At 44.0% G+C, this 23,996-nt stretch overlaps 1 protein-coding gene across 4 annotated transcripts in view; it reads right to left on the minus strand.

The window, feature by feature from the left end:
- The window catches only part of LOC121584810 (calcineurin-binding protein cabin-1-like), a 70,598-nt gene that overhangs the window by 15,489 nt on the left and 31,113 nt on the right, over positions 1 to 23,996 (minus strand). For all 4 annotated transcript variants that reach the window (XM_045225702.1, XM_045225704.1, XM_045225703.1 and 1 more), the window contains exons 31-33: positions 9,555 to 9,718; positions 9,319 to 9,415; positions 8,499 to 9,200 (exon numbers count right to left, since the gene is read on the minus strand). In XM_045225702.1, coding sequence (XP_045081637.1) covers positions 8,499 to 9,200; positions 9,319 to 9,415; positions 9,555 to 9,718 — 963 coding nt within the window. The remainder of the gene's footprint in view (positions 1 to 8,498; positions 9,201 to 9,318; positions 9,416 to 9,554; positions 9,719 to 23,996) is intronic.

Genomic DNA, 23,996 nt, shown 5'->3' on the forward strand with positions numbered 1-23,996 from the left:
ATTCAGTCTTCCCAGCCTGGTGCAGGTCTACAATTTTGTTTCTGGTGTCCTTTGACAGCTCTTTGGTCTTGGCCATAGTGGAGTTTGGAGTGTGACTGTTTGAGGTTGTGGACAGGTGTCTTTTATACTGATAACAAGATCAAACAGGTGCCATTAAAACAGGTAACGAGTGGAGGACAGAGGAGCCTCTTAAAGAAGTTGTTACAGGTCTGTGAGAGCCAGAAATCTTGCTTGTTTGTAGGTGACCAAATACTTATTTTCCACCATAATTTGCAAATAAATTCATTAAAAATCCTACACTGTGATTTTCTGGAGAAAAAAATTCTACATTTGTCTGTCATAGTTGACGTGTACCTATGATGAAAATTACAGGCCTCTCATCTTTTTAAGTGGGAGAACTTGCACAATTGGTGGCTGACTAAATACTTGTTTTCCCCCACTGTAAATGACCTTTTAATGGCGTCAGACCAAGGCTCTGCATCTGTCCTCGTGTTCCTAGACCTTAGTGCTGCTTTTGACACCATCGATCACCACATTCTGTTGGAGAGATTGGAAACCCTAATTGGTCTACAAGGACAAGTTCTTGCCTGGTTTAGATCTTATCTGTCGGAAAGATATCAGTTAGTCTCTGTGGATGGTTTGACCTCTGACAAATCAATTGTAAGTTTGTGTTCCTCAAGGTTACGTTTTAGAACCACTATTGTTTTCACTATATATTCTACCTCTTGGTGATGTCATTCGGAAACACAATAATAATAATAATAATAATAATAATAATAATAATAATAATAATAATAATAATAATATGCCATTTAGCAGACGCTTTTATCCAAAGCAACTTACAGTCATGTGTGCATACATTTTTACGTATGGGTCAACTTTCACTGCTATGCGGACAACACACAGCTGTACATTTCGATAAAACATGGTGAAGCCCTGGAAGCCTGCGTTTCAGACATAAGAAAGTGGATGGCGGCAAATGTTTTACTTTTAAACTCGGACAAAACAGAGATGCTAGTTCTAGGACCCAAGAAATAAAGAGATCTGCTTTTGGATCTGACAATTCATCTTGAAGGTTGTATAATCGTCTCAAATAAAACTGTGAAGGACCTCTGCGTTACTCTGGACCCTGATCTCTCTTTTGACTAACATATCAAGAATATTTCAAGGACAGCTTTTTTCCATCTTTGTAACATTGCACAAATCGGAAACTTTTTGTCAAAAATGATGCAGAAAAGCTAATCCATGCTTTTGTCACTTGTAGACTACTGCAATGCTCTACTCTCCGGCCACCCGGATAAAGCACTAAATAAACTTCAGTTAGTGCTAAACACAGCTCCTATGTGATCATATTACTCCAGTGCTAGCCTCTCTACACTGGCTTCCTGTTAAGGCTAGGGCTGATTTCAGGGTTTTACTCCTAACCTACAAAGCATTACATAGGCTTGCTCTTACCTATGTCTTCGATTTGGTCCTGCCGTACATACCTACACGTGCGCTACGGTCACGCAGGCCTCCTTATTGTCCCTAGAATTTCTAAGGAAACAGCTGGAGGCAGGGCTTTCTCCTATAGAGCAACATTTTTATGGAATAGTCTGCCTATCCATGTGAGAGATTCAGACTCGGTCTCGACCTTTAAGTCTTTACTGAAGACTCATCTCTTCAGTAGGTCCTATGATTGAGTGTAGTCTGGCCCAGGGGTGCGAAGGTGAACGGCAAGGCACTGGAGCGACGAACCGCCCTTGCTGTCTCTGCCTGGCCGGCTCCCCTCTCTCCACTGGGATTCTCTGCCTCTGACCCTAATACGGGGGCTGAGTCACTAGCTTACTAGTGCTCGTCCATGCCGTCCCTAGGAGTGGTGCGTCACTTGAGTGGGTGAATCACTGACGTGATTTTCCTGTCCAGTTTTCCGCCCCCTCGGGCTCGTGCGGTGGAGGTGATCTTCGTGGGCTATACTCAGCCTTGTCTCAGGGTAGTAAGTTAGTGGTCTGTTGATATCCTTCTAGTGGTGTGGGGGCTGTGCTTTGGCAAAGTGGGTGGGGTTATATCCTGCCTGGGGGGCTTGGGTCAGTCTGTTATATCTGGTGTAATTCTCCTGTCTTATCTGGTGTCCTGTGTGAATTTAAGTATGCTCCCTCTAATTCTCTCTCCCTCCACTCCCAGAGGACCTGAGCCCTAGGACCATGCCTCAGGACTACCTGGCCTGATGACTCCTGGCTGTCCCCAGTCCAACTAGTCGTGCTGCTGCTCCAGTTTCAACTGTTCTGCTTGCAGCTATGGAACCCTGACCTGTTTACTGGACGTGCTACCTTGTCCTGGACCTGCTGTTTTCAACTCTCTCTACTGCACCTACTGTCTCAACCTCTGAATGCTCGGCTATGTAAAGCCAACTGACATTTACTCCTGAGGTACTAACCTGTTGCACCCTCTACAACAACTGTGATTATTATTTGACCCTGCTGGTCATCTATGAACATTTGAACATCTTGAAGAACAATCTGGTCTTAATGGCCATGTACTCTTATAAATCTCCACCGGGCTCAGCCAGAAAAGAACTGGCTACCCCTCAGAGCCTGGTTCCTGTCTAGGTTTCTTCCTAGGTTCCTGCCTTTCTAGGGAGTTTTTCCTAGCCACCGTGCTTGCTATTTGGGGTTTTAGGCTGGGTGTCTGTATAGCACTTTGTGACATTAGCTGACGTAAAAGGGCTTTATAAATACATTTGATTGATTGATGCAGTAGGTGGAACTCTCTAGGTTGTAAGATGTGGTTGCCAATGGAAATGGCCTGGGGAATGACTTGGCAGACCTGGGGGCCAAACACTCGGATGACTGCAAGAGGCAGCGCTCTGAGACTGAGGTTGGTTACACTGGAGAGCTGACATTTTGGACCCGCTTTGAGGCAGCCCTCCTAACTTGGTAGAGTGGAGGGATGGGCTGTTAGCATGTTGATACAACTTTCCTTCTAAATTAGCATAATAGTGCCAGACGTACGAAGGCTTGCCTGGGCACAAACACGTAGAGCTGAGCTAAAGCAAACTGTGAAACTTTTGGCACAGTCTACCAACTGCTCTCGCTCTGTACTGAATATTCATGCCAGAGGGCAGAGGAATATGGCTATTGGCTATGTCACTAAACTGTAAAACAGATTCAATGACATGAAATAAAACTGCTGTGCTGAGCAAAATCTGTGTACAGCTCTAGGGCTCAGTTCTAGGCACTCTCCTATTCTCTCTATACACCAACTCACTTGGCTCTGTCATATCCTCACATGGTCTCTCCTATCATTGCTACGCAGACGACACACAATTCATTTTCTCCTTTCCCCCTTCTGATAACCAGGTGGCAAATCGCATCTCTGCATGTCTGGCAGACATATCAGTGTGGATGTCGGATCACCACCTCAAGTTGAACCTCGGCAAGACGGAGCTGCTCTTCCTCCCGGGTAAGGACTGCCCGCTCTATGATCTAGCCATCACGGTTGACAACTCCATTGTGTCCTCCTCCCAGAGTGCAAAGAACCTTGGCGTGACCCTGGACAACACCCTGTCGTTCTCCGCTAACATCAAAGCGGTGACCCGATCCTGGAGGTTCATGCTCTACAACATTCGCAGAGTACGACCCTACCTTACACAGAAAGCGGCACAGGTCCTAATCCAGGCACTTGTTATCTCCCGTCTGGATTACTGCAACTCGCTGTTGGCTGGGCTCCCTGCCTGTGCCATTAAACCCCTACAACTTATCCAGAACGCTGCAGCCCATCTGGTGTTCAACCTTCCCAAGTTCTCTCATGTCACCCCACTCCTCCGCACACTCCACTGGCTTCCAGTTGAGGCTCGCATCTACTACAAGAACCATGGTGCTTGCCTACGGAGCTGTGAGGGGAACGGCACATCCTTACCTTCAGGCTCTGATCAGACCCTACACCCAAACGAGGGCACTACGTTCATCCACCTCTGGCCTGCTAGCTCCCCTACCTCTACGGAAGCACAGTTCCCGCTCAGCCCAGTCAAAGCTATTCACTGTTCTGGCACCCCAATGGTGGAACAAGCTCCCCCACGACGCCAGGACAGCGGAGTCACTGACCACCTTCCGGAGACACTTGAAACCCTACCTCTTTAAGGAATACCTGGAATAGTATAAAGTAATCCTTCTTCCACCACCCCCCATAAAAAAATTAAAAAGAAAGAAAGAAAAAGGTGGTTGTCCCACTGGCTATCATAAGTTGAATACACCAATTTGTAAGTCGCTCTGGATAAGAGCGTCTGCTAAATGATGTAAATGTAAAAATGTACAATTGTGTTAGAAGCTAACTTTGAAGAGAGGTTTGTTTTTGGAGAAGAAAAGTAAGAAGGTGAAGAATTAGGCACTAATACTGTAATTTCGCTTCACTAAAAACGTGTTAGGGAAAAGCATTGTGTCACACAATTGTACTAATAAAAACGTGTCAAGGCATGCTCACTTTGTTCCCGAGATATGCAGGCCCTATTAGGGTGTGTCTGAGAAGGCACATTGTAGCTAGGTTTCCATCCAATTGGCAACAGATTTTCATGCGAATATAAAAAGATTTGCATAAAGAAAATATGCGCATTTTCCCACCAGTGGTGTGTTTCCACCAAACGGACTTGTTGCAGACAGAAATCAGTGTGTGATGACGTAGTGCACACAACATGCATTTTTTTGCTTAAGTTTTCATATACCGAATAGAAATCTAAAGTTCAATGTGTTTCCATAGCATTTCCAACTACCGATAGTTTTGTCACAAAAACTGTTGCGTTAAATAGCAAATGTGCCTACTCTGGTTTTGGTACGTTCACTCTAGCCAGCAGCTGGCAGATAGTGTGGGTAGGCTAGTCTACATGATGAGGATTTATATATGGATTTTATTTGTCAAACAGCAGTCAAGCATCGATCATCATGTCACCAGAATAAGACCCTTGATATTTATTGGAAAGGAGCATCAAGATCAACATGCACTTTCACCACCCTGTGAAGTTCATCCTAACTTATTTCACCTGTAGCTTAATAAACTGCATGGTTTCCCGAGTCGTAGTGAGAGGTTCACACACCATATCACGCGTGACTCCAAGTTCACATCAATATTTGTGCATAAAAAGGTATTTCCACCTGCATTTCTCCCATAATTAATTTTTAATGACACAAAATGAACCCACCATGTCGAACGATCAAATTATCTGTTGGCATTTATAAAATTGTACCAAAACTTTCTATTTCCATTATAGCTGTCGTGATTTTTATTTTTTATTTTTATACGGTATGACTTTACTCGCATAAAGACTGGATGGAAACATTGTTTGTAATGTTACCCCTTTCAGTGCTCATTGTCTTTGTTGCAAAACATTGTAGGGAAGCAAATCTCAGCCAAAACCCACAGCACACTTTCCAATGGTTTCAATATTATTAACTTGCAAAATAGTATACGTCATTGTGTGTGTGTGTGTGTGTGTGTGTGTGTGTGTGTGTGTGTGTGTGTGTTTGTGTGAGAAGAGAGATAAAGAAGAGACACTGGAATAAGCCAAATAGGGCGAGGGGTGTAGTAGCTAGCCATCTCCCTCTCTTTAGCCTAGTAGTGGCCCCTCTGTCCTCTGTTGCCTCCCACTCCAGCTCTGTGGCTTGACACACAGTCAATGACATGCCAGGTTCCCCACGGTCAGCATTGATCACTAGATCTACGCTTCTACAGAGGCTGATGAGAGCTGTACTCAAACAACACCCTCAATGCCAGCCAACGCTTCAGTTCACTCCCAGCTTCCACTTTTCTACCTATCAGGAGAAGCTGGCTCAGATGCAATACACAAAGTAACTCATCCCTCTATTATTTGATCAGTTCAACTATGCATCACGTAAGAAATGATTAAATTCAATCAACTTAACATGACATTCAGGTTTGGGGATGTTACAGTAGCGTTACTGCAATAGAATTGTCCCTTTTTGATCAGTCTCAATCCAACTGAATCTTAAGAACTAGTAGGGTACCTACTATTTTATACAATAAATCCAAACTGAATCACAAGTTACATTTTGGATTCAGAGTCAATAAGAGTAAGCGGGCAAAATCATGAGACTGAGTCTACAAGCAGTGCCAGTGCACTAGAAAGGGTCCCAATCACAATTCACAAAAATCATTAGTAAATAAAATACACGACCTTCACCTTTAAAAACAGGCAACGGCTGTCTCAGAAAAACAGGAAACTAGTAATTTAGTCAGTAACCAATAAAACGATGTTATCTGCTGGTAAGATAGAAATAATAAAGGGGCCATTCCGTATGTCTGAATCCAGTGGAGAAAGCCATTACTGGGCCACGTAATACATAATAACACCTTTCATTGGAAACATCATTTTTTGTCTTGCAATGATCAAATCCACAACTGTTGCAGAATAAGACATTTGGAATAATTGTTAATAAAAACACTTTGCTCTGTTCCCTATTAGCTACAGTGAGGGGAAAAAGTATTTGATCCCCTGCTGATTTTGTATGTTTGCCCACTGACAAAGACATGATCAGTCTATAATTTTAATGGTATGCTTATTTGAACAGTGAGAGACAGAATAACAACAAAAAAATCCAGAAAAACGCATGTTAAAAATGTTATAAATTGATTTGCATTTTAATGAGGGAAATAAGTATTTGACCCCTCTGCAAAACATGACTTAGTACTTGGTGGCAAAACCCTTGTTGGCAATCACAAAGGTCAGACGTTTCTTGTAGTTGGCCACCAGGTTTACACACATCTCAGGAGGGATTTTGTTCCACTCCTCTTTGCAGATCTTCTCCAAGTCATTAAGGTTTTGAGGCTGACGTTTGGCAACTCGAACCTTCAGCTCCCTCCACAGATTTTCTATGGGATTAAGGTCTGGAGACTGGCTAGGCCACTCCAGGACCTTAATGTGCCTCTTCTTGAGCCACTCCTTTGTTGCCTTTGCCGTGTGTTTTGGGTCATTGTCATGCTGGAATACCCATCCGTGACCCATTTTCAATGCCCTGGCTGAGGGAAGGAGGTTCTCACCCAAGATTTGACGGTACATGGCCTCGTACCTTTGATGCGGTGAAGTTGTCCTGTCCCCTTAGCAGAAAAACACCCCCAAAGCATAATGTTTCCATCTCCATGTTTGACGGTGGGGATGGTGTTCTTGGGGTCATAGGCAGCATTCCTCCTCCTCCAAACACGCCGAGTTGAGTTAATGCCAAAGAGCTTGATTTTGGTCTCATCTGACCACAACACTTTCACCCAGTTCTCCTCTTAATCATTCAGATGTTCATTGGCAAACTTCAGACTGCCCTGTATATGTGGTTTCTTGAGCAGGGGGACCTTGCGGGCGCTGCAGGATTTCAGTCCTTCACGGCGTAGTGTGTTACCAATTGTTTTCTTGGTGACTATGGTCCCAGCTGCCTTGAGATCATTGACAAGATCCTCCCGTGTAGTTCTGGGCTGATTCCTCACCGTTCTCATGATCATTGCAACTCCACGAGGTGAGATCTTGCATGGAGCCCCAGGCCGAGGGAGATTGACAGTTCTTTTGTGTTTCTTCCATTTGCGAATAATCGCACCAACTGTTGTCACCTTCTCACCAAGCTGCTTGGCGATGGTCTTGTAGCCTATTCCAGCCTTGTGTAGGTCTACAATCTTGTCCCTGACATCCTTTGAGAGCTCTTTGGTCTTGGCCATGGTGGAGAGTTTGGAATCTGATTGATTGATTGCTTCTGTGGACAGGTGTCTTTTATACAGGTAACAAGCTGATTTTAGGAGCACTCCCTTTAAGAGTGTGCTCCTAATCTCAGCTCATTACCTGTATAAAAGACACCTGGGAGCCAGAAATCTTTCTGATTGAGAGGGGGTCAAATACTTATTTCCCTCATTAAAATGCAAATCAACATAACATTTTTGACATGCGTTTTTCTGGATGTTTTTGCTGTTATTCTGCCTCTCACTATTCAAATAAACCTACCATTAAAATCATAGACTGATCATTTCTTTGTCAGTGGGCAAACGTACAAAATCAGCAGGGGATCAAATACTTTTTTCCCTCACTGTGGGTAAGGATTTTTTCTTTCTTTCATGAAAACACAAATTAAATGTTTGATGAGATGTGTGGATTCCTAAGCTTATAATTAGTTATGAGCTGTAAATATTAACGGTGCCATTTGTGTTCGTTAATATCTGTAGCACTGTGACGATGATAATTAGCGCAATTACACGGATTAGGCTACACATGGTCTACTTCGTGTTATCTGTCTCCTTACAACACTGTTGGATGGCAACTCCACGGTGTTAGCACTAAGTTGTGCGAGCAGGGAAAGTCCCCCCTCTGTGTTTCAGGTCTAATTGCTAAATCATTCTCAAGAGGGGACCCCCCCCCCCAAACCAATTTCCTTTTTCAGTTAGTGCATATTACATTGCATGACATGACACAGTTATAAATAATGTATTGATGGGAAAGAGAAACATGGCAGTAAACATGAGGGTAAAGTACAGCATACCTGCTTAATGTGCATGTACGTCTCTGACATTATCTTCTCAATGCGCTCCAGGTCGTAGGTCATGACCTTCTGGCCCTGCTGCCACGCCCGGTAGGCATCCATCAGAAGAGTTTTGCCTGACTCCACATCATCCAGGAGCTTCCTCTTCCTGCTGGGCCTGCGTAGCGTCCCCTGGGCTAGTCCCTGCTCTGCTACGCAGGCTGCCACTGGGCCCTTAGCTACCGGTCCCTGGAGCTGATGCTGTCTGGAGCTAATGCTCAGGTCCTCCAGAGAAAGCTCTGGTGCCCGGCTGCTCAAAGCCACTTTCTCCCCAGGCTCCAGGACAGTTCTGGGGGGCTCAGTGTCTGGTTGGATGCCCTGAAAGTCTGTGGTCTTGAAGGGACGCCCCCAGTGGCCAGTGTCCAGCTCCATGGGCTCCTCTGGCCCTGCTCTGGCCCCCTCCCCTGCAGCAGCAGGAGCTTCCACCTTCCCAGATGGAGTTCCCTGCTGCTGATCTCCCCTGTCTCCGTCTGTGGCGAGCAGAGCTGGCTGTGCCTGAGGGGTTTCCTGCGGCCCAGAGTCAGGGCCTGGGGCTCGGGCAGTGACCTGGGGCCCCTCAGTGAGCCCAGGCTTCTTAGGCAGTACATGACTGCGGTCCTCTGCACTAGGCCTGTTGGATGTGTCCGTGGTCGTCATCTCACCCATGGAAGGCTGCACCGACACCTGAGAGAGAACAGAGCCTGTCACAACACAAGCAAGAGCATGCCAAAACTATAAACCCTATAAACTACAGAGCTGCTTCAGCTCCTTTCCAAATGTGTTGAGTGCTTTGTTTCGGTACCCCTGTGAGTTTGTTCAGATTGTCCTCCAGGACTTTTACAGCTAGGAAAAATGCTCTCTGGGCCAAAACCTGACGATCCACATCCCGCAAATACTTCCTTTAAGACATGAGAGGGAGAGAGAGGAAAAAGGCAAGAAACCTCAGTTGAACAAATTCACACAAAAACACAAGAACAACATGTTGCCATGAAAAACAGAGAGAAACATGGTTGAGTCATGAGAGAAAGAGATCCTTACTTTCCCTGGTCAGGGGTTCTCTGGAGCATGAAAGACACTTTGAGTAGTGTGTCGTGATCCTTCAGCTGAGACAGCACCTCCAGCAAGAGAACGATGGATCTGTTCATATGAGATGCAAAACTTCCGGGCCGATCTATCTCATCCACTGGAATACGCCAGATGCCCTGGAGCAGGAAGAGAATAGGAGGTGAAGAGGCAACAGTTCACTAACACTGCACCCACAGCTTAATCAACTAAATACCATTTTCCTACTGTTTGGAATTAGCATGTCATGGAGAAAGGCTAATGTACTGTATGATCTCGTCTGTCAGGCTAACTAGAGTTCTAGTTATGCCTTTTCCACTAACACACTCACATGGCAAAAAGATTCCACTGGTGGGTTTTCAGTTTTCAATTAAAAACTGCCAACACTTAAATGAAAATTCTGAGTAGGATATATCTGAAATGTTTTGTTCAAACAAATGTGATGGTAAATACATTATGATTTATTTTATACAGACTGATCGTGAGGGAGGGTAATTGAAAAGGAGAGCGGGCATGAGAGTGATGATGTAATGGGACAGTAGTGATATTATATTCATACTTTGACTGCAAATATCTAAAAAAATATATATAAAAATAATAATATATATATATATATATATATATATATATATATATATATACACACAGTGAGGGAAAAAAGTATTTAATCCCCTGCTGATTTTGTACATTTGCCCACTGACAAAGAAATGATCAGTCTATAATTTTAATGGTAGGTTTATTTGAACAGTGAGAGACAGAATAACAACAAAAAAATCCAGAAAAATGCATGTCAAAAATGTTATAAATTGATTTGCGTTTTAATGAGGGAAATAAGTATTTGACCCCCTCTCAATCAGAAAGATTTCTGGCTCCCAGGTGTCTTTTATACAGGTAACGAGCTGAGATTAGGAGCACACTCTTAAAGGGAGTGCTCCTAATCTCAGCTTGTTACCTGTATAAAAGACACCTGTCCAAAGAAGCAATCAATCAATCAGATTCCAAACTTTCCACCATGGCCAAGAACAAAGAGCTCTCCAAGGATGTCAAGGACAAGATTGTAGACCTACACAAGGCTGGAATGGGCTACAAGACCATCGCCAAGCAGCTTGGTGAGAAGGTGACAACAGTTGGTGCGATTATTCGCAAATGGAAGAAACACAAAATACCTGTCAATCTCCCTCGGCCTGGGGCTCCATGCAAGATCTCACATTGTGGAGTTGCAATGATCATGAGAACAGTGAGGAATCAGCCCAGAACTACAGGGGAGGATCTTGTCAATGATCTCAAGGCAGCTGGGACCATAGTCACCAAGAAAACAATTGGTAACACACTACGCCGTGAAGCAGGTATATCTCACTGGTCATCCCCAAAGCCAACACCTCCTTTGGCCGCCATTCCTTCCAGTTCTCTGCTGCCAATGACTGGAACGATTTGCAAAAATCTCTGAAGCTGGAGACTCTTATCTCCCTCACTAACTTTAAGCATCAGTTGTCAGAGCACCTTACCGATCACTGCACCTGTACACAGCCCATCTGAAATTAGCCCACCCAACTACCTCATCCCCATATTGTTATTCATTTTGCTCATTTGCACCCCAGTATCTCTATTTGCACATCATCTCTTGCACATCTATCATTCCAGTGTTAATACTAATTGTAATTATTTTGTACTATAGCCTATTTAATGCCTTACCTCCATAACTTGCTACATTTGCACACATTGTATATATATTTTCTGTTGTATTTTTGACTATGTTTTGTTTTACCCCATATGTAACTCTGTGTTGTTGTTTTTATCGCACTGCTTTGCTTTATCTTGGCCATGTCGCAGTTGTAAATGAGAACTTGTTCTCAACTGGCTTACCTGGTTAAATAAAGGTGAAAAAATAAAACAAAAAAAATAAAAGGACTGAAATCCTGCAGGGCCCGCAAGGATTCAGAGGAGAACTGGGTGAAAGTGTTGTGGTCAGATGAGACCAAAATCGAGCTCTTTGGCATCAACTCAACTTGCCGTGTTTGGAGGAGGAAGAATGCTGCCTATGACCCCAAGAACACCATCCCCACCGTCAAACATGGAGGTGGAAACATTATGCTTTGGGGGTGTTTTTCTGCTAAGGGGACAGGACAACTTCACCGCATCAAAGGGATGATGGACGGGGGCCATGTACCGTCAAATCTTGGGTGAGAACCTCCTTCCCTCAGCCAGGGCATTGAAAATGGGTCGTGGATGGGTATTCCAGCATGACAATGACCCAAAACACACGGCCAAGGCAACAAAGGAGTGGCTCAATAAGAAGCACATTAAGGTCCTGGAGTGGCCTAGCCAGTCTCCAGACCTTAATCCCATAGAAAATCTGTGGAGGGAGCTGAAGGTTCGAGTTGCCAAACGTCAGCCTTGAAACCTTAATGACTTGGAGAAGATCTGCAAAGAGGAGTGGGACAAAATCCCTCCTGAGATGTGTGCAAACCTGGTGGCCAACTACAAGAAACGTCTGACCTCTGTGATTGCCAACAAGGGTTTTGCCAGTCATGTTTTGCAGAGGGGTCAAATACTTATTTCCCTCATTAAAATGCAAATCAATTCATAACATTTTTGACATGCGTTTTTCTGGATTTTTTTGTTGTTATTCTGTCTCTCACTGTTCAAATACCATAAAAATTATAGACTGATCATTTCTTTGTCAGTGGGCAAACGTACAAAATCAGCAGGGGATCAAATACTTTTTTCCCCTCACTGTATATACACAGTATCTCACAGAAGTGAGTACACCCCTCACATTTTTGTAAATATTTGAGTATATCTTTTCATGTGACAACACTGAAGAAATGACACTTTGCTACAATGTAAAGTAGTGAGTGTACAGCTTGTATAACAGTGTAAATTTGCTGCCCCCTCAAAATAACACAACACACAGCCATTAATGTCTAAACCGCTGGCAACAAAAGTGAGTACACCCCTAAGTGAAAATGTCAAAATTGGGCCCAATTAGTTATTTTCCCTCCCCGGTGTCATGTGACTCGTTAGTGTTACAAGGTCTCAGATGTGAATGGGGAGCAGTTGTGTTAAATTTGGTGTCATCGCTCTCACACTCCCTCATACTGGTCACTGGAAGTTCAACATGGCACCTCATGGCAAAGAACTCTCTGAGGATCTGAAAAAAAGAATTGTTGCTCTAGATAAAGATGGCCTGGGCTATAAGAAGATTGCCAAGACCCTGAAACTGAGCTGCAGCACGGTGGACAATACCATACAGCGGTTTAACAGGACAGGTTCCACTCAGAACAGGCCTCGCCATGGTCGACCACAAAAGTTGAGTGCACGTGCTCAGCATCATATCCAGAGGTTGTCTTTGGGAAACAGACGTATGAGTGTTGCCAGCATTGCTGCAGAGGTTGAAGGGGTGGTGGGTCAGCCTGTCAGTGCTCAGACCATACGCCGCACACTGCATCAAATTGGTCTGCATGGCTGTTGTCCCAGAAGGAAGACTCTTCTGAAGATGATGCACAAGAAAGCCCGCAAACAGTTTGCTGAAGACAAGCAGACTAATGACATGGATTACTGGAACCATGTCCTGTGGTCTGATGAGACCAAGATAAACTTATTTGGTTCAGATGGTGTCAAGCGTGTGTGGCGGCAACCAGGTGAGGAGTACAAAGACAAGTGTGTCTTGCCTACAGTCAAGCATGGTGGTGGGAGTGTCATGGTCTGGGGCTGCATGAGTGCTGCCGGCACTGGGGAGCTACAGTTCATTGAGAGAACCATGAATGCCAACATGTACTATGACATACTGAAGCAGGAGCATGATCCCCTCCCTTCGGAGACTGGGCCGCAGGGCAGTATTCCAACATGATAACGACCCCAAACACACCTCCAAGACGACCACTGCCTTGCTAAAGAAGCTGAGGGTAAAGGTGATGGACTGGCCAAGCGTGTCTCCAGACCTAAACCCTATTGAGCATCTGTGGGGCATCCTAAAACGGAAGGTGGACGAGTGCAAGGTCTCTAACATCCACCAGCTCAGTGATGTCGTCATGGAGGAGTGGAAGAGGACTCCAGTGGCAACCTGTGAAGCTCTGGTGAACTCCATGCCCAAGAGAGTTAAGGCAGTGCTGGAAAATGATGGTGGCCACACAAAATATTGACACTTTGGGCCCAATTTGGACATTTTCACTTAGGGGTGTACTCACTTTTGTTGCCAGCGGTTTCGACATTAATGGCTGTGTGTTGTGTTATTTTGAGGGGACAGCAAATTTACACTGTTATACAAGCTGTACACTCACTACTTTACATTGTAGCAAAGTGTCATTTCTTCAGTATTGTCACATGAAAAGATATACTCAAATATTTACAAAAATGTGAGGGGTGTACTCACTTCTGTGAGATACTGTATATATATATATATATATATATATATATATATATATATATATATATTATGCATTCGAAAAGAATTCAGACCCCTTGACTTTTTCTACATTTTGTTATGTTACAGCCTTATTCTAAAATTGATTAAACACATTTTCCTTATCAATCTACACACCATACCCCATAATGACAAAGGGAAAACAGTTTTTTAAATTTTTTTGCAAATGTATTACAACTAAAAAACTGAAATACCTTATTTATATAAAGTATTCAGACCCTTTGTTGCCATGAGACTCGAAATTGAGCTCAGGTGCATCCTGTTTCCATTGATCATCCTTGAGATGTTTCTATAACTTCATTGGAGTCCACCTGTGGTAAATTCAATTGATTGGACATGATTTGGAAAGGCACACACCTGTCTATATAAGGTTCCACAGTTGACAGTGTATGTCAGAGAAAAAAACCAAGCCATGAGGTCGAAGGAATTGTCCGTAGAGCTCCGAGACAGGATTGTGTCGAGGCACAGATCTGGGGAAGGGTACCAAAACATTTCTGCAGCATTGAAGGTCCCCAAGAACACAGTGGCCTCCATCCTTTTTAAATGGAAGAAGTTTGAAACCACCAAGACTCTTCCTAGAGTTGGCCGCCAGTAAAAGGCACATGACAGCCCGCTTGGAGTTTGCTAAAAGGCACCTGAAGGACTCTCAGACTATGAGAAACAAGATTATCTGGTCTGATGAAACCAAAATTGAACTCTTTGGCCTGAATGCCAAGAGTCACATCTGGAGGAAACCAGGCACCGCTCATCACCTGGCCAATACCATCCCTACGGTGAAGTATGGTGGTGGCAGCATCTGTGGGGATGTTTTTCAGCGGCAGGGACTGGGAAACTAGTCAGGATCGAGGGAAAGATGAACGGAGCAAAGTACAGAGAAATCCTTGATGAAAACCTGCTCCAGAGTGCTCAGGACCTCAGACTGGGGTGAAGGTTCACCTTCCAACAGGACATTTTTTTTTACATTTTAGTCATTTAGCAGACGCTCTTATCCAGAGCGACTTACAGTTAGTGAGTGCATACATTATTTTTTTATTTTTCATACTATTTTTCATACCCCCGTGGGAATCGAACCCACAACCCTGGCATTGCAAACGCCATGCTCTACCAACTGAGCTACATCCCTGCTGGCCATTCCCTCCCCTACCCTAGACGACGCCTGGCCAATTGTGCACCGCCCCATGGGTCTCCCGGTCACGGCCGGCTACGACAGAGCCTGGATTCGAACCAGGATCTCTAGTGGCACAGCTAGCACTGCGATGCAGTGCCTTAGACCACTGTGCCACTTGTGAGGTTGACAACGACCCTAAGCACACAGTCAAGACAAAGCTGGAGTGGCTTCGGGACAAGTCTCTGAATGTCCTTGAGTGGCCCAGCCAGAGCATGGACTTGAACCCGATCGAACATCTCTGGAGAGACCTGAAAATAGCTGTGCAGCGACGCTCCCCATCCAACCTGACAGAGCTTGAGAGGATCTGCAGAGAAGAATTGGAGAAACTCCCCAAATACAGGTGTGCCAAGCTTGTAGCGTCAAAACCAAGAAGACTTGAGGCTGTAATCGCTGCCAAAGGTGCTTCAACAAAGTACTGAGTAATGGGTCTGAATACTTATGTAAATGTTGTATCAGTTTTGATGATTGATGAGGGGGGAAAAAATAATTTTATCAATTTTAGAATAAGGCTGTAACGTAACAAAATGTGGAAAAAGTGAAGGGGTCTGAATACTTTTCCGAATGCACTGTATAGTGAGCAATATGTTTGGAACATCAAATCTTTAACAGCATACCCTAACATTCATAAAGAATTATGAAGCAAACATTCTGGCCAGCTGGCAGAGGACCATGTTTAAACATTCCTTAGGACTATAGGTAATGGAATGCAAAAACCTGAATAAACTCTTGGGTGAGATAATATTACAGAGATTCAACAGGTCCTTTCATGTATTCATTGGACACAGGTGCTGGAGGACAGGCTAAATGGGGTATTTTGGAGTGTTTCTTTGTGTGTGAGTATGTAGCATGTGCACAGCTACATGCTACTGCAGGCTCCTCCAGGCACTGGGCTGCTAATAGGGCTGACATCAGGAAACAATTAACAGGGAGAAATGGACAAACATGCAGGAAAGAAAGAAAGAAAGGAGGTGACGAGAAGGCAAGAGGAATGTATTTGAGCTAAAACTGTGGCATTGGACGATGGGAGCCCTAATGAGAGAATGGAAAGAGTTGCTGTAGGGAGAACTACAGTGCGTGAAGAGTCAACATTGTGAAGAGGCTTTATAGTGACTCCAGACAGATCAGATCCCTCCAGGCAGGCAGGCAGGGAGGCAGCCTCATTAGCACTGTGTTCTGTCTGGGTTTAGGTGGGTTCAGGGAACCACAGAGAGCAGCAGCACATCAAACACACATTGACTTGTTAAAGACATGTTCCGGAACTTTGGGCTGGATGTGTCAATGTATAGTTCATACATGCATAACCTAGGAGCAGAATTACTGTCTTAGTCACAATTAGCCACGAAATCCCTAGTTTGAAAGCCACTGTTTTTCTGGAAGCTGTGCTGCACCACTTTCCCTACATTTTCCCCCACGTGGGTCAGCCCCCTAGCAATTCGAGTTCAACCAATGAGCTTTAGCCCCTCACCATTTGAGTGACAGCTAACAAGATGCACATCATGCACACAGCAGAGCGAGAGAGAGCAATGACGTGGTGCACATATCTGCACATATGTGACGTAGAACGCAATTTTCAGGGACCACTTCTGGCTCGTGAGCACTACTTTCAGAACTACTGGCTAAAAAGTATACAAAAGTACTGGATAATCTCTTGAATGTCAATATCTCTGAAGGACAGGTAAGTCTTCAGATCACTATGAGTATCACAGGCAACATCAATCAAATCTGAATACAGATATGTTATTATGTGACAGCATATGTTATGTTGTTACAGTACATGATGACCAAACAACCCAGTGCACACATGTCATCCCAGCAGGTGTGTATGGACAGGCAAGGTTCTATGCTCCACAGCAGAGCAGACCATGTGAGCTGAGCGCAGACGGTTTCTAGTTGTATTAGTCGTATGTACAGGATTCACATGGTATACGCAGTCCAAGGAAATGCTGACTTGCAGGTTCCTTCTCGACAATGTAACAATAAGAAATAATTAAATAAGAATAAAAACAAAGTAAATGGCAGTAGAATAGAATACCATTTTAGCATAAGTATAATACAGGAAGGCACAATTTGGGGGTCTAAGTGCAATAAAAAAAAAACACTTGGCAGCGAGCACCTCATGGCCTTAGAAGTGTGTGCGAGTCGGAGGAGAAACTGAGCATTTCACGATGGAACAAAACAAATTAGATGCCTTTATCAGCCTCCACAGACGCAACTGGCCCCTACACCTGGGAGCCTTTTCCTCAGCCTAACAAACAGGTCCACATTGTCTGTTGACATTTTCAGTCTTTGGCGAGAAGCCAGGCAGGAAATAAATGCTAAATAGAACAGACCTATCAAATCGCATTCCTGAGTCAGTCTGCCTCATTCAGTCAAGAGGAGTTCTTCCTCAGTACAGCCCCATCTAGGCACAGCAAAACTGTTTAGGGAGATGTAAAGCCATGGTTTTGCACAGATTACACAGAAGCACAACAGATGAAGAAAAATTACACAACTTTACCACCAACGATCTTTTAAGCATCTTTTTTAGGGGGTTAAACTGAGAGAAACTAGCTAGAGCTTTGACTGAGAACATACGGTTCATCACTCAGGCATCAAGAGGGGGATCATTTCAAGTTCAGAAAAAATCTATCTTAAAATAATTCGTATTTTTCCTCTAGATTTGTTCTTAAAATGTGTTTAATGTTTTCCTAAAATGGTAACCAGCAACACTTGTTTGTGCTACTTTTGATGTTGATGGATCTTCCTGGGTACAAGTGAAAGAAAGTATATATGACTGAAATTAATTACAACCAGTTTCAAAAATGACTCCACATACCACACCGCTGATGATCAAAATTATAAATATATTTTATTATTTTATTCTAATGGAAGTCAAGGTTTGCTCCTTATTTGTTGCTCTCTGCGTCAGTTGTTTACAAGCTGTTCATGAGTAAATGTTATTGTGCTCACGGTTTGTGTGAGAGGTGGAGATGTGTTTACACCCCTGGCCCACGCACAGCACACGCTCCATCACAGGGAATTCACTATGTATAATCTGATCGGGCATTAAACATTGCAACATAATAATGACTGCATCAATAATTCAGGCAGATTTGAAAGAATGTGCCTTCTGCTCATGCTTTATCCCTGCTAGCCAACCTTAAGAAAGAAAACAAGAGAGAAAAAAGGAAAGTGGGCAAGACAAAGCGAAGAAAAGGAGATTCTCTCCCTGTTCTCCCATAGTGTTAGGAGGCCTGGCCCTGCCCACCAAACCCCTCCTCTCAGAGGGAACCCCTCTACCCCTTCCTGCCTGGGACTCTATATCCACAATCCCACAGTAAGTAGCTAATGTAGCAGGTAGCCTATCAAATAACAACACCACTGTGATGCAAGACACCATATTCATCTCCATAGAGGGACCATGCTTTTCAGAGTTGTCATGATTGATCATGTTTCCTGGGGATGCTAGTTATCACTGATGTGGGATATATTACCGTGGGTTACACATCACCCAATCAATTATTTCGGCAAATGTAATGATCTAAAATGTGAAAACTACTAGCCTAATTAATAACACTCAATTAATAAAACAGCCAACTTCCCCTATTGTTCAGTCATTTGCCTTTTATTTTCTGCCTGTTGAGTACCTCCCCTCCCTCCATACAACACCAGCTCCTCTCAATCCCCTTAGCCGAGCCATAACGCATTAAATCACCACTACATGCCAACTTCATGATGTCAGAACACATCTCCTCAGGCTCAAACAAACATCTCACATCGTTAGCTCCTATCAAACCTTTACACCCTGCAGAACAGCAAACCCAACAGTCGGGGGGAAACACTGAAATAGCAACAGGAAATGACTTTTACTACGCACTTTCATACAACCAGTTTACATGATCATGCAATCTCTATGTATTCTTGAAAAAAGCTAGGCGTAGAGTAAACATTCATCTCCGTTGCGAGCAGAGGGCTCAACACAACTCTTCCCTCCCTCTCCACAGAAGGAGGGAAAACATTACTCAACCCCGCCATGCCCCGTAGAAGTACTAAACTAACTCCACAAACTGTGGAAGAATTCCACTCACATAAACAAGATTATACAATCATGTGCTCTTTCCCTAATAAACAGACAGAGTGAGGGAAAAAAATAAAAGGCAAAAGAGAGACTCACCATCACCAACGACAGCTACTCCACTTGTGTCCGTGTGTGTATTCTTTTGGATGTTTTCCTGCTGGCTGTAGCAGCACCAGCGGCCCTGGCAGCGCCCCCACCCACAGAGCAACTCACACTCAGATAGCGAGGGGTGGGCTGCATGCGGGCGCTGGGGCTGCGAAAGCTGCAGTAGACAGCAGGAGAGAAGAGCTGCGCAAGGCAGAGCTGGAGAAGGAGGAGAGGAAGAGGGCAGCAGAAACGGTGCTGGCATCAGGGCCCAGAGACTCAGCGTGCCATTGACAGACGGACTGACTCGCTCCTTTCTCTCTTTCAAACCCTGACATCTCAAAACAAAACACCCACACACTCTCAATCGCCACTCTCCTCTGACCCCAGCCTGCTAGGTTTTTTTCCCTCCTCGCCCTCACTCTACAGACATCATAGTGCCCACCCCTTTAGACTGTAGCCAGCCAATCAGAGACAGGTCGACTTATTCCCGCCCATAAGTGCGCACACACACACACACAATACATTCACAAACAGAGAAGGGCAAGAGAGAGCAATGAGGAGAAAGAGTGAGAGCAACAGGGAGGAAGAGAGCTAGCGAGAGCAGCAACAAGGAGGGGGAGAGCACGATCACGCAAAAGAAAGACAGCAACAGGAAGAGACCGAGAGAGAGGAAGAGTTGACAAGCTGAAAAAGCTGACTTAGAACAAGCAGCTAATTTGAACGGAGTAGGATGGAGCTGTGGGAGGGAGGATAGAGAAGGAGTTGAAGAAGTAAGGAAAGAGAGGAATGAGTGTGTAGGCCTAGCCTATACAGTGTTTCCTCTTGAGAAAAACATTTGCAGTGGGGTTGGGGGGGACATAAAAAAATACATTCTACTCTAAAATGAACGAAAATAAAAGTATGCAGACAGCATCAAATTATAATTTCTACCTCCAGAAATTGGCCAAATAACATATTGGTAAAATGATTTGTTAAAATGATGAACATATTGGACCATGCATATAGCTTATGCATGGTTCATACTATCAGGTATGCTATTAGCAGTAAGCATTATCCCCTGTAGCCCAACTGATGCAGCATAGTGGCTAGAAATAAATAGACTGAAGCATGGGGTTGTCTATCTGCATTTACCCTATTGGGCTAATCATTAGTAGAGTCTTGGGTGAGCCGCAAAAAAAGAAATCAGCTGGCAGGAGGAATGAAAACATTATTTCAACGCGTGGGTCGGCTCGTGGTTCAGAACAATTACATTGCGGGTCAAGATAACACTTATAAAACCCAGGAGCGTGTTTTATAGCATTGTGTTGCGAATTCCATTCTGTGAGTGGCAAGGCAGACATAAGGGTACCAGCCACGCACGCATTGAGAGTGTGTGGAGCCAGGAACGGTCCCTTATGTGTGGTGCTAAAACGTTCCAATTTGTCCACACGCAGAGCTTATGTTCTTGTAAAACATGACAACAACCTGCTGACATGTTGAGCTCTCCAGCAGAGAGGGTAGACAGACAAGACGGCGTTACTGTCAAAGACTCCAGCCACCCTAGTCATAGACTGTCCTCTCTGCTAGTGCACGGCAAGCGGTACCAGAGCACCAAGTCTAGGTCCAAGAGGCTTCTAAACAGCTTCTACCCCAAGCCATAAGACTCCTGAACATCTAATCAAATGGCTACCCAGACTATTTGCATTGCCCCCCTCTTTTACGCTGCTGCTACTCTCTGTTTATTATCTATGCATAGTCACTTTAACTCTACCTACAGTTGAAGTCGGAAGTTTACATACACTTAGGTTGGAGTCATTAAAACTCGTTTTTCAACCACTCCAAAAATGTCTTGTTAACAAACTCTAGCTTTGGCAAGTCGGTTTGGACATCTACTTTGTGCATGACACAAGTCATTTTTCCAACAATTGTTTACAGACAGATTATTTCACTTATAATTCACTGTATCACAAACGCCTGAAGGTACCACGTTCATCTGTACAAACAATAGTACGCAAGTATATACACCATGGGACCACGCAGCCGTCATACCGCTCAGGAAGGAGACGCGTTCTGTCTGCTAGAGATTAACATACTTTGGTCAAATCAATCACAGAACAACAGCAAAGGACCTTGTGAAGATGCTGGAGGAAACAGGTACAAAAGTATCTATATCCACAGTAAAACGAGTCCTATATCGACATAACCTGAAAGGCCGCTCAGCAATGAAGAAGCCACTGCTCCAAAACCGCCATAAAAAAGACAGACTACGGTTTGCAACTGCACATGGGGACAAAGATCACACTTTTTGGAGAAATGTCCTCTGGTCTGTGGAAACAAAAATGGAACTGTTTGGCCATAATGACCATCGTTATGTTTGGAGGAAAAAGGGGGTGGCTTGCAAGCCGAAGAACACCATCCCAACCGTGAAGCACCGGGGTGGCAGCATCATGCTGTGGGGGTGCTTTGCTGCAGGAGGGACTGGTGCACTTCACAAAATAGATGGCATCATGAGGAAGGAAAATGATGTGGATATATTGAAGCAACATCTCAAGATATTAGTCAGGAAGTTAAAGCTTGGTCGCAAATGGGTCTTCAAATGGACAATGATCCCAAGCATACTTCCAAAGTTGTGGCAAAATGGCTTAAGGCCAACAATGTCAAGGTATTGGAGTGGCCATCACAAAGCCCTGACCTCAATCCTATAGAACATTTTTGGGCAGGACTGAAAAAGCGTGTGAGAGCAAGGAGGCCTACAAACCTGACTCAGTTACACAAGCTCTGTCAGGAGGAATGGGCCAAAATTCACCCAACTTATTGTGGGAAGCTTGTGGAAGGCTACCCGAAACGTTTGACCCAAGTTAAACAATTTAAAGGCAATGCTACCAAATACTAATTGAGTGTATGTAAACTTCTGACCCACTGAGAATGTGATGAAAGAAATAAAAGCTGAAATAAATCACTCTCTACTATTATTCTGACATTTCACATTCTTAAAATAAAGTGGTGATCCTAACTGAACTAAGACAGGGAATTTTTACTAGGATTAAATGTCAGGAATTGTGAAAAACTGAGTTGAAATGTATTTGGCTAAGGTGTATGTAAACTTCCGACTTCAACTGTATTACCTCAATTACCTCGACTAACCAGTGTCCCCACACACTGACTCGGTACTGGTACCCACTGTATATAGCCTCGCTATTGTTATTTTTACTGCTGCTCTTTAATTATTTGTTACTTTTATTTCGTATTATTTTATATTGTATTTTTTTGTGATTGTTTTTGGTATTCTTTCTTAAAACTGCATTGTTGGTTAAGGGCTTGTAAGTAAGCATTTCAATGTAATGTTTACACCGGTTGTATTCAGCGCATGTGACAAATAACATTTGATTTCATTTGCTCCAAAGCCAGATAGGACCTCAGAGAAAGTCCCTATATTACTCCTCCCCTACCTGCACATACCAACTAGTTCTCCTGGTCTCAGCAGCTCCACCTACATAACTCAATGTGCCAGATAGACAAGCAAAACACACCCAACATTCCACTAATTGTACAAAAGCAATCTAACAAAGGTACACTATAGTTTATATATGTACTGAACTCAAGAACACATTTATAGCCACAACACACTTAGCATCTCGGTGCAATGAAAACAAAAGGTTTAACGTGAGAAAAAAAGCCCCAAGATATATTTAAATGTTAAAGACTAGTAAGCAATGTCATTCCACTGAAACAGGATCCACAGAGTTTCTAAACCTAGAGACGGCTCATCACGAGACTTGCGGCAACGCTTGTGAAACAGACCAAACAGACCAGAAATTCTTAGTTCTTAGTTGTTAATTTTCCCAAAATCTAAAAGCACAACCTAGATTCGAGCCAATGTCTTAAGTAGTTGAACATGTTATTACTCCAACCTCGTGAAAGTGGCAAACTGACACGTTTTAATTTTCGTCAAAAACAACTTTATATTGAAGGAATGCCTTTGATTTGACAGCCTGCACATGCGCAGTTCGGCACGAGACGACCGTTAGACCTGATGACGTGTTTCTACGAGCTAGCCATGACATCGCTTACAAGTGTGATCGGGGATTTCTATTGGAGAAGCAGTTTCTGCCTATCTTCATACTGTCCTGTCTTTGCAGGATCTAGAAAGATGGCATCCCTTTTGTCTGGAGCTTGCAGTAGAGTGCATGTGTGGGTGTGTAGGTGGATAAATATGTAAGCACATACAGTATGTGTGTGTGGGGGCAACACCATGCCTGAGCAAGCACACCGTGACTCTGCAGGATCACGGAATGGAGCAGGCCAGCAGAGCTGGTTCTACGGGGTGGCAGAGCCGAGCATGGACCCCCCAGATAGAATTTGTGCCCCCCATGTTTTGTTTCCCCATAAACATAACAAATGGTATATGAATTACAATGCCTGGTCTTGCCAATGTAGCGTTGTCGGGCCTGCCAGTAGCGCAGACCGGTACAGAGGCTGTACCGGGTGAGCGCTCATGATCTGAGAAGGGGTGATGTAATAATGTAATATTTAGTAGTTAAAATCCCAAAATGCATTCTGATTGGGTACCTAGCCATGCAATGTCATAAGGTACCACCTTCATTACCTTGTTTAGGAAGCTCATTGGATCCCACTCAGGGCAGGGTCAAATTGACAGTTCTCTCACAGAGGGGGAATAAAGTAGTTCACTTTTCCAGACAGCTA

The sequence above is a fragment of the Coregonus clupeaformis genome, chromosome 16 (genome assembly GCF_020615455.1).
Source record: "Coregonus clupeaformis isolate EN_2021a chromosome 16, ASM2061545v1, whole genome shotgun sequence".
NCBI lineage: Eukaryota > Metazoa > Chordata > Actinopteri > Salmoniformes > Salmonidae > Coregonus > Coregonus clupeaformis.